The sequence below is a fragment of the Pezoporus occidentalis genome, unplaced genomic scaffold, assembly GCF_034315485.1.
Source record: "Pezoporus occidentalis ecotype Australia unplaced genomic scaffold, CSIRO_AGI_Poc_V1 ctg249, whole genome shotgun sequence".
In the NCBI taxonomy this organism is placed as follows: Eukaryota; Metazoa; Chordata; class Aves; order Psittaciformes; family Psittacidae; genus Pezoporus; species Pezoporus occidentalis.
In genome coordinates, this window is record NW_026914383.1 from 107,025 (window position 1) to 121,659 (window position 14,635).

Consider the following 14,635-nt stretch of genomic DNA (forward strand, 5'->3'; position numbering starts at 1 on the left):
AAACTTGAAAACACATTTCTTCTTGTTAGCAAATACTAATGTATTTGTAATCTTCTCATATTTATGTTAGTATGTAGAAGACATTCAGGGTACTATTGGTGTCTTGCTGTACTTCTGAAGAGAGAAGGAATTAGTTTGCTTACATATATTTTTTAAATACATTTTGTTGATAATGTCGATGATGATGGATGGCTTGTTTGGTTTTGTCTAAGGTGACTTGAAAAAAGCCGCCACTTGGTTATTTAAGAATGCTGAACCTTTGAAATCAGTTTCCCAGACCTCTTCTGGTCGAGATAGCCTGGGGATTTTGCCTTTTCAGTTCATCTCTGGAGTGGAAATAAAAGCAGAAATTATATGCATTTGCTTTATTGATGACTGCATGGACTGTGATGTTCCCCTTGCTGAGTTAACCTTTTCACGTAAGTGTCTTGTTTTGCTGAGTGAGCTGCATAAAATTACTGCCAGTTACTGTGTATGTTCAGCATCATGCTTTAGTTTCTTAAGGCTCATGAAATTTTAACGGATGGTATTTTGGTGGTGGTGATTGAGGAGGGAGGGGGGGTTGTTTGTTTTTATTTTTTGTTTGTTTGAAGTTTTGTGTTTAAGAAGATTACAGTCTTTGTAGTGGTAAGTTTCTGGTTTCAGAACATAACAAATGGAATCTGTCCTGAGCATGTTGTAAAACATTGCTCTCTGTAAATGTTATTTGAAGCATATTGTGATACACTTTTTGTACCATTTAAATTTAAAAGACAATATAAAACCTTCCATAGCTTGCTTAACAGTTCATGAAATTGGGAAATTTGATTGTTTTGCATTAGTGTAATATTCACTGGTTTTTTGCAGGTCTGAATTTCCTCCAGCATTTGAGAGCCAACCCCGAAGGTTATGCTCGTTTTACCCTCTCTGGAGATTATTACAATCGTGAGCTTTCAGGTGAAATACTGGGGGGTTTGTTGTTTTCTTTAGTCAAGTTCAGGAAAACAGCCTTGCCTACTGCAGTAGCCTGAACTTCACCCAACATGCAGTGCATGTAAGGGAATGTGAAGGGTTGAATTTTCTGATAGTATGTGTGTGTGTGTGAGAACATGGGATCCTAGACAAAATATCCTGATACTTGGTATCAGATGAAGGGATGTGAAAAGTAGGGAGATTGCTGATATGAAAGTTCATAGAATCGCAGACTGGTTTGGGCTGGAAGGGACCTTAAAGATCATCTCATTCCAACCCTCTGCCATGGGCAGGAACACCTTCCACTAGACCAGGTTGCTTCAAGCCCCATCCAACCTGGCTTTGAAAGTTGCACTGGAGTTTTCAAATGTAATGGCATAAAAAGGTTATCCAGGAACATGACAGTTGGGTAACTAGCTGTCTCTGCATTCACTTCTCTTTTCTAGTACTTAATTGTTTTGATGCATTCAGTTTGTTACTTATTTCAGGAAGGAAAAGCTGTGAGGGTAGGTGAAGAGGCTGAAGAGGTGAATAGGCTGAAGACAATGGATTAATATAAGACCATCATAATTTATATTTTACATATAAACCAGCAAGTTATCACACACACACACAGAGTATGCTGGAGATTGGAAGGGACCTCAAAAGATCATCTAGTCCAATCCCCCTGCCAGAGCAGGAACACCTAGATAACGTTACACAGGAATGTGTCCAGGCGGGCTTTGAATGTCTCCAGGGAAGGAGACTCCACAACCTCCCTGGGCAGCCTGTTCCAGTGTTCCGTCACCCTCACTGAGAAGAAGTTCCTTCTCAAGTTTAAGTGGAACCTCTTGTGTTCCAGTTTGCACCCATTACCCCTTGTCCTATCATTGTTTGCCACTGAGTAGAGCCTGGCTCCATCCTCATGACACTCCCCCTTTATATATTTATAGACACTTATAAGGTCACCCCTCAGTCTCCTCTTCTCTAAACTATAAAGACCCAGCTCCCTCAGTCTTTCCTCATAAGGGAGATGCTCCACTCCCTTAATCATCTTGGTTGCCCTGCACTGGACTCTCTTCAGCAGCTCCCTGTCCTTCTTGAACTGAGGGGCCCAGAACTGGACACAATATTCCAGATGGGGTCTCACCAGGGCAGAGTAGAGGGGAAGGAGGACCTCTCTCGACCTACTAACCACCCCCCTTCTAATACACCCCAGGATGCCATTGGCCTTCTTAGCCACAAGGGCACAGTGTTGGCTCATGGTCATCCTGTCGTCCACTAGGACCCCCAGGTCCCTCTCCCCTACACTGCTCTCTAGCAGGTCGTTCCCCAACCTATACTGGAACCTGGGGTTGTTCCTGCCCAGATGCAGGACTCTACACTTTCCCTTGTTATATTTCATCCCGTTATTCCCTGCCCAACTCTCCAGCCTGTCCAGGTCTCGCTGGATGGCAGCACAGCCTTCTGGCGTGTCAGCCACTCCTCCCAGCTTAGTGTCATCAGCAAACTTGCTGATAGTACACTCAATTCCCTCATCTAAATCATTGATGAATATATTAAATAATACCGGTCCCAGTACTGACCCTTGAGGCACTCCACTAGTTACAGGCCTCCAACTAGACTCAGCCCCATAGACTACAACTCTCTGGCTTCTCTCCTTCAGCCAGTTCGCAGTCCACCTCACTACCTGGTCATCCAGTCCACACTTCCTCAATTTAGCCGTGAGGATGCTGTGGGAGACTGTGTCAAAGGCTTTGCTGAAGTCAAGGTAGACCACATCCACCGCTCTGCCATCATCCATCCACCGTGTTATTTCCTCATAAAAGGCTAAGAGATTGGTCAAACATGATTTCCCCCTGGTGAAGCCATGTTGACTGCCCCTCATAACCCTCTTATCCTTGATATGCTTTAAGATGGCACCAAGGACAAGGTGTTCCATCACTTTCCCAGGGATGGAGGTGAGGCTGACCGGTCTATAGTTACCCGGGTCCTCCTTCTTGCCCTTTTTGAAGACCGGAGTGACATTTGCCTTCCTCCAGTCCTCAGGCACCTCTCCCGTTTCCCAGGACTTGGTAAAGATGATGGCGAGTGGTCTAGCAATGACTTCCGCCAGTTCCCTCAGCACCCGCGGGTGCATCCCATCTGGACCCATGGATTTATGGACGTCCAGATTGCTCAACTGACCTCTAACCCATTCCTCATCGACTAAGGCAAGTCGCTCCGTTGACCTGACTTCATCTAAGGTTTCAGGGGTACAGGGCTCTTCAGGACTGCCTGCAGCAGAGTAGACAGAGACAAAGAAGGCATTCAGTAACTCTGCCATCTCTGCATCTTCTGTCACCAGGGCACCCATCCCGTTCATCAGTGGGCCTACATTGCCTCTGGTGTTAGTTTTGTCTGCCATGTACTTGAAAAAGCTCTTTTTGCTGTCCTTGACCCTTCTTGCCAGGTTTAATTCTAAGGAAGCCTTAGTCCTCCTAGCTGTCTTCCTACATCCTCTAGCAGCAGCCTTATATTCCTCCCAAGTGGCCAGCCCCTCCTTCCATGACCTGTAAACTCTCCTCTTCCACTTGAGCATACCCAGCAATTCCCTATTTAGCCACACAGGTCTCTTGGCCCTCTTCCTTGACTTCCTACGTGTCGGGATGCTCCGATCTTGAGCACGGAAAAAGCAGTCCTTGAATGTCAACCAACTATCTTGGGCCCCTTTTCCTTCAAGCAGCCTTGCCCATGGGATTTCCCCTAGCAATTGCTTGAAAAGGCCAAAGTTTGCCCTGCTAAAGTCCAGGGTTGCAATTCTACTTGGTATTCTACTGGTCCTACCACACAAGATCCTGAACTCCACCATCTCGTGGTCGCTGCAACCAAGGCAGCCCTCAACCCTTACTGCTTCGACCAGACCCTCCTTGTTAGTGAGGATGAGATCCAGCAGCGCTCCTCTCCTGGTTGGCTCATCCACCATTTGCAGGAGGAAGTTATCATCCACACACTGGAGGAACCTCCTGGACTGCGGCTGGGTTGCCGAGTGGTCCTTCCAGCAAACATCAGGGAAGTTAAAATCCCCCATGACGACCACGGCCTGTGACTGTGAGGCCTCTCTCAGCTGCCTGTAGAAGGCCTCGTCAACTTCCTCACCCTGATCTGGTGGTCTGTAACAGACACCTACAACAGTATCCCCCCTGCCAGCCTGCCCCTTAATTCTCACCCACAGACTCTCAACTCGTTCATCATCTGTCCCCAGACAGAACTCGGTGCATTGTAGTTCCTCCCGCACATAAAGAGCAACCCCACCACCCCTCCTGGCTGGCCTGTCTTTCCTAAAAAGGACATAGCCCTCCATGACTATATTCCAGTCATGTGAGCTGTCCCACCACGTCTCTGTAATTGCCACCAGATCATAGTCTCCTGACTTAACACAGGTTTCCAACTCCTCCTGTTTATTTCCCATGCTGTGCGCATTGGTGTACAGACATTTCAGGGAGCGAGCTGAGCACACCGATTTCACCCTAGGATTATAGGAGGCCTCCCAGTCTTCATTAATTCTGGAGCGCTGCCCCACTGGGGCAAGCCCAGCAACAACCCCATCCCCCTTCGAATCTAGTTTAAAGCTCTCCAAATGAGCCCTGCTAATTCGTGCCCCAGTATCCTTTTGCCTCTGTGAGACAAACCTTTCTCACTTGACATTGTCCAGGCTGGTGCCCTATAAAACCAGCCATTATCAAAGAATCCAAAGCCCTGCCTGTAGCACCAGTCTCGTAGCCAATTGTTCATGAACTGAATCTTCCCATTCCTTCCCACATCATCAGTGGAAGATGGAAGGAGTGCGGAGAAGATCACTTGAGCCCCAGACTCTTTCACCATCCTCCCCAAGGCCCTGTAGTCTTTCTTCATCCCCCTCAGACTGCGGGAAGCAGCTTCCTCCCCACCTGTCTGGAAGACCAGCAGCGGGTAGTAGTCTGTCGGGTGCACCAGGCTGGGGAGCGCCCTGGTGATATCCCTGATCCGGGCTCCAGGCAGACTACACACTTCCCTATGATGAGGGTCAACTCTGCATATCGGGCCCTCTGTTCCTCTCAGAAGGGAATCCCCTACTACAATGACCCTTCTTTCTTTCTTAACAGAGGCAGTCCTGAGGTGCAAAGTCGACCCCCTTTTCCTATGTGGCCTTGTGGGCTGGCCTTGCCCCACATTCTCACTTACCTCTCCTTCAAGTTCCAGGGCCTCGAACCTATTACGGACGGACACCTGGGGAAGCAGGGCAGGAAGGGGGGAGGGTTTCCCCCGACGTCAAACCGGAACTCGCTTCCAACCCTCGTTGTCTTTTTGGTCACCTACCTCTGCGCTACAGCTACAGGGCAGGGGCTGTCTCGGGCCATCCCCCTCTGCCTGAGAAGGCAGGGGGTCCTTCCCCTTTTGGGGGGTATCTCCCTGGAACCGTTCCGACCGGCACGCCAGGGAGTTACTCCACCAGTCGATCTCCCTTTCACACTCCCTGATGGTCCTCAGCATCTCGACCTCCTCCTTAAGTCTTGCCACCAGGCTAAGCAGATCTTCTACCTGCTCACACCTCACGCAGGTGGAATGCTGTCCTCCCTCCCCCGGCAGCATCAGGCTCTGGCACTCCCTGCACCCAGAGACCTGAACATCCACGGTTTGGGACGGGGTCTCCGTCTGAGTTGCTGTAGTCGTCTTACTGCAAGCTCTCTTCCTGGAGACAACCATATTGGTCTGCAGTCTGGGACACCAGCAACACGACCTGCTTGTTCCTCCCTGCACCCGGTGGGCAGCGACCAGCAAGTTATGCCTCAATACTGGTCAGGCAGAAAAGAAATAATCTAGTTACATGTTTTCTCTGGAGAAACTAAATTTTCTGTTATAAAATTGGTGGCAACCACCTCAGGAATAATCTGTCAGTAACTAAGTTACTGAGGTTTTTTTTGTGTTTAAAAATACATAGGATGGGTGTTTTTAAATAGCTTTTAGACCTTTGTGATACTGAATGTATAGCCAAATGGCCAACTTAGGTATAATTGTGTTAAAATCATTTTGAAAACTTTGTCAGAGAACCTAGTTTCAGTTAACTTCAGTACGAAGCTGTAATTGCCTTCTAATGCTTTCCTTGGAATTAAGATATTTCCAGAAGACCTGACATCCATTAAACACTGGTTCAAGTGGAGGAGCTGGAGCAACTTTGTATTAACTATAGGCTTACGAGTTCATCTTGAATGCAGATTGAAAGGGATCTCATTATTTGCATTATTAAAAAGTTAGGTATGTAAACATTATTAGAAAGTTATTATTAAAAAAGTTGCATTATTAAAAAGTTAGGTATGTAAACAGCATTCCAATTTGGCATTCAAATGTGTAATACATGTGACTGTTTCTGTTCATACTCAGGCTGGGAGCCATTTATTGAGCCTTGGCAGTGTTCAGTTTCTTGGCAACAGCAAGCTTCGAGCCGCCTCCACCCTTCCCGACTGAAGCTGGAAGTAAAGGCTGAACACCGTCTGGATATAAACATTACCTCTGTCTTCATGGGTATGCATGAATATTCCCTGAGAGCATCACTGTAGAGTCTAGTTCTCAGTGTTTCAGTGTACTGAAAATGACAGGCACTTCTGATTGCTGGTGTCCCAGAGATGGAGGGAGGGAGATTTGATGCCAGTCCCTACATACTTCCCGTGATATTGTACACAGGTGTGCATTTAGGCAGCCTGTATTTTATCAGATATTGAGGAAGTGAAAAGAAATGAGCTGCATATTTTAGAGGATGGTAGGAATTCTTTCTTTGGTCATAGGAATTCTATCAAATTCATATGCCACTTGAAATTTAGTTTTAATCAGAAGCAGACTTTCATCTAAAGCTTTCCCTGCTTTACAATACTTAAAAATACTTTTTTGAGCGCAACTCATTTTTCAACACCTTGACAGGTGTAGTGGGTAGCTACTCATTTCAATTTTGTGGTCTCTGAAAACCTGAACTGTCAATTCCCACCTCAGGAAATCAAAATATTTTGTTCATCATTAACCCAAACTTCATGTAAGCTTCTGTATTGTGAGCCTATGATGGTGTGCATTTCCCAGAAAGATCATTGCTTATTCTGTATGGAAATCTGAATGTAATCTGACATAATAAGAAAAATGTCAATGTCTGAGCTTGCAAATGTAACAGAAGAGCATTCCTTGATCTTTGACTGTTCCTTCCTTTCTCCTGCAATCCTGTGGCAGAAAGAGGGAGACAAGGTGGGAGGGAAAGAAGCAAGTCAAAGATTCCTAAGAGTTCCCATCATGCTTTTTAATACTAGTGACAACAAGTAGTAAGACTAGTTTATGATTAAAACTGTGCAGAGGACTCTCTTGGTTTCTATATGTTTATTTAGGCAGGAATGTGCAGGTAATAAATCAGAATATAAATCAGAAAATAAATCAAAAATAAATCAGAAACTACTTCTACCGTGAAAGTATTTAAGGTTAATTGCCTTCTCAGGGAGAGCTCTCAGACTGCCACAGGAGTGTCTTGAGAACATGGAATTCCACTGAAAGTTTTAAAAAAGAAAAACAAATCTTAAGAATATAAAAATATTTGGCTTTGAAGACTCTGCTGTGATTGCTTGTTTGGTTTTGACTTATGTAAATGGCTCATAGAAAAAGCAGTGAAATACAACTTCTGCCATTAAAGTGAAGTTTCTTCAGTGTTACGAATGTAACATGCTTTTCAATTGCTTTGTTTACTGCCACCTTGGAGACATACACTGTCTATGCTTATATTCCTCTAGAGCAGTACACGTGTACCAAACAGTCCTGGATGGAAGATTACTGTAAACAGGACAAAGAGGTGAATGTAATCAGTACAGAAGACTGGATGGATTCTTCGGTGGATCCACCATGTTTTGGGCAGAGTATGATCCTTATTAATCACACTTTATTAGAAACAGTCCTGACATACACAGTAATCTGTCTAATGTATTACAGAGATAAATATTTGGTGTTCACAGCATACAATGAATAGTTAATGATATTTGGCAAAAGACAAAAAAGCTATTTTCTGTTCAATTGTGTTCCATCTTTAAAACAAAAAACCTTTCTGGCTACTTAGCCTTGGGTGAGAACTTTGCATGGCTACTTCTGCTTCCTTTTTTCCTCACACTTTCTCAGCTAATGAGTGACTACCCTGTCAAGGCTTAAATTGAGTGTTGACTTTAGGGCGTGTACAGTTCAGAGGTTATCTTTTCCTTTCTGTACCCCCAAAGACCTGCACGACTGAATATCTGGAAAAAATGCTGTTATATTCATGAAATAATTCTCTAAGTAATAGCTCTTGATATGTGGCAGGTCTTTTCAGCTTCTTTCTCCCAGTGTTACTTCTGGAAGAAATTTCTGCAATTTAAATGCCAACTTAGTGTAAGCACAAGGGTAGAGACTCGCACACTGACTGCATGATGCCAACTGTCTTATCTCTTTCCTGATGCATGATAGGGAAAAATCTACCTGTTATAGGCGGTTTTTCTTACATGCTAACTTTGTCTTTCCTCTCTGCCAGGCCTTCCTCTTGTCTACCTTAGAACTAGGAGTACAGCCAGTTTGACTAACCTAGAGCATCAGATCTATGCTAGAGGTACTGTATAGCACAGAGAGACAAAAAGGTTATTTTTTCTTCTTTGGAAGTCTCTTGTACAATAAATCCTGTGTTGTATTTGTGACTAGCTGATCGATTGGCTTCTATATTTAAAAAAAACCCAGATGTACGAAACCCCAAAACCAAACAACGTAACTGCTAGTTGGCTTTTAAGCAGCTTAACTTAGAATTTAATGCTGTCTTTCTATTCCTTCAGGAAAGAAGGGAGAGGTATAACTAATCCTGGATAGACTGTCTTTCTGAGGAACATTATAAGAATTACTGACTGGTCAGCATCACTTTTCTAGAGACAATATAGTATGATTAAAAACAGTGTCATAAAATCACAAGGTTTTATTTTATATTCAAAAATTACCCAGCAGTATGTTCAATATTGATACTTATGCTTGATTCACCATGTTTATTTAGCAACTTAAAACTTTTAATATGCCTTCAGAAGGGACAGTCTGTTTTCAATAAGCCTTCAGAGTAAGGCATTCCTAATAAATACCTGGTTAATTTTGTTCTATATTTGACAGTATGGTCTTCAGCCAAAACCATGCAGTTTAAAGTAAGATTTCTAAGAAATTTTTGACGTTATGGAAGACCAGAAAGCATACTTGATGAATATGTTGCCCCTGAAGAAAAGTTGCTGCATGGGAGGACAGAAAGAATTCTATAAATCTACATCTGTGGCTTGTTAGACTGTCCCTTAGGAACGTTTTCTCTGAGTGGTTGCAGGCAGTTCATAGACATTTAAAAAAAAAAACAAAATGGGAAATGATAGAAGGGTTTATTTTTCTGAGGTATTTTTCAGGAAGGATTTTCTTTGTGAAATCAAATGGACAATACAAACTTCAATATTTATTTATTGGCTTTTAGTGGCTGTTACAACTGAATTACTAAATGAATTATGAAAAAAACCCTCCTTTTAATGATAATATTTATTTTCAGGAAATAGTCTCAAAATGCAAGTTTTACATTGTTTTCTTTGGAAATTCAGGCCATGGTCCCAACAATTCTTTTTTAAAAGTCTCAATAAATTGGCAGTTGATTAAATGCCAAACTAAAAGTCCATTTGGTTTCTGATCTGTAATTTTGTAGAACCTGGGCTAGCCAAAAAGATGGTACAAAGCCAAGCTCAACACTGAAAAGATTTGTTTTATTTGCAATTGGCAACAATCAGTTTTCATTTTCAAGAATTCCATCTTCGTGACATTTAACTGGAAAGAACTTTCCTGTAAGCTTCAGAGAGATCAGATTTAAGTCTCCACTTGCAGTTTAAATTATACAGGAATTTGCTGTCATCTATTTAGAAGAAAGTTGTATATGATCATCAGTAACTCCTTCAAAACCGTACCTACCCACTACCCCTTCTTGCCTCTGTAGACCTGTGCTTAAGTTACTAATTAGACATATGGTGGGATGGATGTGTTTCAAAACATGAAGTATTTGAACTTGTTATCAGTCAGCCTCTGGGATGACTGCAGATAAATTCTGTGGAATAGATTTAATTTCTGTCTTGCCTTTAGTTTAAGCAGCTGATTTATTGTTTGAGACTTCTTTCTACTTCTGTCATTCAAAAGGATGTATGTACTTAAGTAGCAACCATTTATCTTCCTTTTTAAGTAAGTAACTAGAATTTGATAGGCTTTTTTTTTTTTTATCCTGTCCAAACACAGTAAGTATTTTCACAGATACAATGTACTGCAGTACAGAAGATGAGAGCAGCACTTATGTGCTTGTTAGTATAGTAATGCATACTTGGAAGAAGTCAAGCATGATAGGTGAAGTTTCTTCTTCTGGGGTTTTGCTGTCCCAGCATTTTAACAAAGCCAGATAACCTTTTGGTTGCATCAAATTATTTTTCATACTTCTTTTTAGTAGGAATTTTTGTGGATAGGGAAATACTGCTATTTGTTCAGTCTTTGAGGATAAAAGTCACATTTAAAGGGGATAGCAGATAGTCCTGTATTTGTCATATTGAATAGAGCATTATACATTTTATTAATCATAAATGAATATGCGTTTAGTACTTTATGAGCCTTTGGATGTACCTGAAAAGTTACTGCTTATGATTGGGTTTTTAGTTAGGTTTTCCACATGTTAGAACTGGAATCACTGTGTTTTAAAAGACTTCATCTGAAGAAACAAAAGAATATTTAGATTAAGCTTAGCTCCCGACAGGGGTGGTGTAGGGGAAGATTTTGCTTTGTACCATTTTTGTAATACTTACTACATTTTAACAATCTGTTATCCTGATTCTTTGATCTGTTTTTCTTTAGTTAGTGCAGGTTGTGGTTCTGCAGCAGTTGTGACTCATCCTACACTGACATCTGATGAATGCTTCTCTCCTACGCATTTAGACAAATCTTTATTCTGTTTTATAGCTGAAATGAAGACTCCAAAATGCAGGCAGCCGTTTGTCCCATTTGCTCTAAGAAATCATACTGGATGCACGCTCTGGTTTGCCACCCTAACTACAACTCCTACCAGGTAAGAAGCTGTTATGGTATCACTGTGACTGTCTGGTTTCTCTCCCATGTCAGCCAAACCATAATGTTTTCAGTACTTTAGTTTTCTTCACGAGAAACGTAGGCAACTCCTAGTCTTTCTTAATTAAGAGCCTTTTCTTTGGCAATAAAATAGCTTTACAACTAAAAAGATTATCTTTTTTCAAGAGTCTCAACAGAGTTAGAAAACCCATCAGAGACATTTGTAGAATCATGGAATAGTTAAGGTTGGATAAGATCTAGTTCCAACCTCCCTGCTATGGGCAGGAAAGCTTCACACTAGACCATGTCACCCAAAGCTCTGTCCAGCCTGGCCTTAAACACTGCCAGGGATGGAGCATTTGCCACTTCCCTGGTCACCCTGTGCCAGTGCCTCACCACCCTCACAGGGAAGATCTTCGTCCTTATATCCAACCTGAACTTCCCCCATTTCAGTTTGAACCCATCACCCCTTATCCTATCGCTACAGTCCTTCTCCAGCATCCTTGTAGGCCACCTTCAGATAATATAGGCCCCCTTCATGGTATATATGTGTTTACTGCAGGAATGTATAGACTGAGGCAGACTAAAAAACACTTGTTACTTGAAGTCGTTTCTTTGTCAGTTTTTGAAATAATGCGATTGTCTTCTCAGGGCTGCCCTGTCTCACAGTGGGAGTCCAGGTGTGGCTCCTGAGGAAAACGGGACGTTGCTGGATGATGCCCACAATGTCAGTGAATGGCAAGAGGTTATTACTGGGCAAGAGATTCCATTTGAATTTGAAGCTAGAGGAAAACTCAGACACAGGTGAAGTGACCAGGCTGTGAGATGTGTTTTGGCACACTCACGTATGAAATATATAGGATCATAGTTGTTGAGGACACTAGCAGATGTTAAATAAAAAGCAGATACTTTTTAAATCTCCTGTTAATATTTTGGTTTTAATAAAACTCACTTACAGAGTGAAATTATTAGTTGTCTAGAAACCAGCATATATTGCTATTGGTGGCAGCTGTTCTAGATATGAGTTGGATCATCATAAGCTTTTGGAGAGACTTACGGGCCTCAATTACAAATCCTGTGTACTTTATTCTAAATGGGGGGTAGTGGGCACATTGGTTGGTTGAGCATTGGTGTTGTCAGTGTTAAGAACTAGAAGAACATGTTAGCAAATATGTAGCATGCTTTTATTTTTGCTTACATGGTAGTTGTACTTCTGTATGATGGCTAGGGAAGGTTGAACAGATGTAAAATCATGTCTTGATCCATGAGATAGAAAATCTCTTGAGACTTTTTTTTTTTAACACTTCAGGGAGATTCCTTTTTTTGGAATCTAGGGGATATTCTTGAACTGTTTGATGCGTAATAATGCTTAATAGTAATTTAACTTGATCTGGCTTGATAGGCACACTCACAATCTAAGAATTCACCAGTTGCAAGTGAGAGTGAATGGCTGGGAAGAAGTCAGTCCAGTGTCTGTAGATAAAGTTGGAACATTTTTCCGATATGCTGCACCAGATAAGAACTCATCCTCTTCTACTGTAAGTTCTGATTTTGACTGCTAGTTTTAAAAGAATATGTGATCTGGGAGTAAAGATGTCTCCAAGATTTTGATCTTAAAGCAGCTGCTGTACGAGATGGTCCTCTTCCCAGTTAGCTTGGGTTGGAACAGTTTGGAGGTGCTGTGTTCCTAACTGGCAGTTTTATGCATAACAAAAACACAGAGTAGTTGGTGGTTAGTCTATGCTTTGCAGTCAGAGCTCCCAGTGATGCACTAATATATTAGTATCATGAACTCGTGGAGACTGAGCTTTAATTCAGCAGCTATTTTTATTTCTTCTACTGTAGGAATGCTTTTCATGTGTTTAATTTACTTGAAATAAGTAACACTGGCAATTGCCTGTAAGCCTAGAGATTGTTGAAATATGTGGCTGCTTAGACAAAATATACTTATTGTGAAGGAAAAATGCAGGTGTAATAATCAGAAGGCTGGCAGTTGGTGGTTCAGGCTCAGTGATCAAAATGATCTCATGGATTGCAAAACTATTTAAGTTTTGAGCTCAGCTACTGAAAATTGTTGAGCACTGGAGAAGTTGGAAGTGGAGATCTTTTGGGTATAAAACAGGATTAGAGTTTAGTTTCATGAAACTACTGACAAGAGCCAGTAGTCTCTCCTTTGAATCAGAAATTTCTGATGCTTTCATATGGAATCATGAAAAGCATCATCTGTCTTTTGATTAATTTGATTATTGAAGGGAAAGGATGCAAATTAACAAGAATTGCTGTTCAGAAACATCTTCTGTAGCTTCTTTCTTGTTTTTCAACAAACCTTCTTTCTTCAATTCTTTTCAAAGCAGTATTACAAACAGGTTTTGCTAATAGATTTCTGAAATGTTTTCCAAACTGTATTGAAGATCAGCTCAACAAAAAGTGATAAAAATACTCAGTTTATTCTTCTGTATTAATGTTCTATATTACAACTGAGAGTAATAGCTGAAAAGTTGAACAACTTTAACTTTCTTGTTTACTGTTTTCCCAGCTTGGAAGCCCAATAAGTAGAACAAATATAATACATCCGCAAGTCTACGTGAGTATATACTTTTATTATTTGAGGGCTACTTAAATAAGACTAGCATAATTCTACAGTGAGTTGGCTTTTCCAACCTTCTAGAACCTAATCAAAAGTGGAAGTCAGGCAAACAGAATGAACTTTCAAATCAGTATGTGAATTCCAGCATGGGAGCCCATATAAAATGTGGGTTTCAGGATATAAGTGGACTTGTTTAATGTAGGAGATAGAGCACCTCAGTAGGAAGGCAGCTAAGAGTGAAGGAAGTATGAATATTCTAAGGAAGCTTCACCTTATTTGTTTTAGTTTTGACAGATAGGAATGATGAGTGGCTCATATTAGGCTTGGAGTTCAAAATCCATGAATTTATGTAATAATGTAATAGAGAATGTAAAAAGTGTTCTTTTAGGGTCTGTATTGCTCTTATTTAAACTTGCATCATTCTGAAAATTATGATGGAGTTACTAGTACGTAGAATTACATTTTTTAGTTAATTTTATTGTGTTTTGAGGAGGAGGTACAGGATTATAAATCATTATTATCAAACCATATATACCTTAGGTGTTACACGTGGTTGCACTCAGTTGGCAAGTTTTTACTCCAGCAGTTACTGCTTCAAAACTGAGGCGTCCCTCTTAGAATCACAGAATCACAGAATAGTAAGAGTTGGAAAGGACCTTAAGATCATCTAGTTCCAGCCCTCCTGCCATGGGCAGGGACACCTCACACTAAACCATGTTACCCAAGGCTCTGTCCAACCTGGCCTTGAACACCACCAGGGATGGAGCATTCACAACCTCCTTGGGCAACCCATTATCTCTTCTAGATATAATCATTACCTGAGCTTTTTAATGCTTTTAAATATCTTCCAGTTTTCTTCATTGCCTCCAGTTCGTGTTGTATTTGAAGTTACCATGGAAGGTAGTGCTCGGAAAGTGATAACAGTCCGCTCAGCCTTGATGGTGAAGAACAAGCTGGAAACACCAATGGAACTAAGGCTGGACAGTCCGTCTGCTCCTGACAGTA

General features: G+C 41.7%; 1 protein-coding gene across 3 annotated transcripts in view; it reads left to right on the forward strand.

The window, feature by feature from the left end:
- Nucleotides 1-14,635, forward strand: part of VPS13D (vacuolar protein sorting 13 homolog D) — a 108,665-nt gene that overhangs the window by 37,664 nt on the left and 56,366 nt on the right. For all 3 annotated transcript variants that reach the window (XM_062622821.1, XM_062622819.1, XM_062622820.1), the window contains 10 exons: nt 213-419; nt 847-936; nt 6,331-6,471; nt 7,710-7,832; nt 8,474-8,548; nt 10,939-11,044; nt 11,695-11,847; nt 12,446-12,581; nt 13,580-13,627; nt 14,482-14,632. In XM_062622821.1, coding sequence (XP_062478805.1) covers nt 213-419; nt 847-936; nt 6,331-6,471; nt 7,710-7,832; nt 8,474-8,548; nt 10,939-11,044; nt 11,695-11,847; nt 12,446-12,581; nt 13,580-13,627; nt 14,482-14,632 — 1,230 coding nt within the window. The remainder of the gene's footprint in view (nt 1-212; nt 420-846; nt 937-6,330; nt 6,472-7,709; nt 7,833-8,473; nt 8,549-10,938; nt 11,045-11,694; nt 11,848-12,445; nt 12,582-13,579; nt 13,628-14,481; nt 14,633-14,635) is intronic.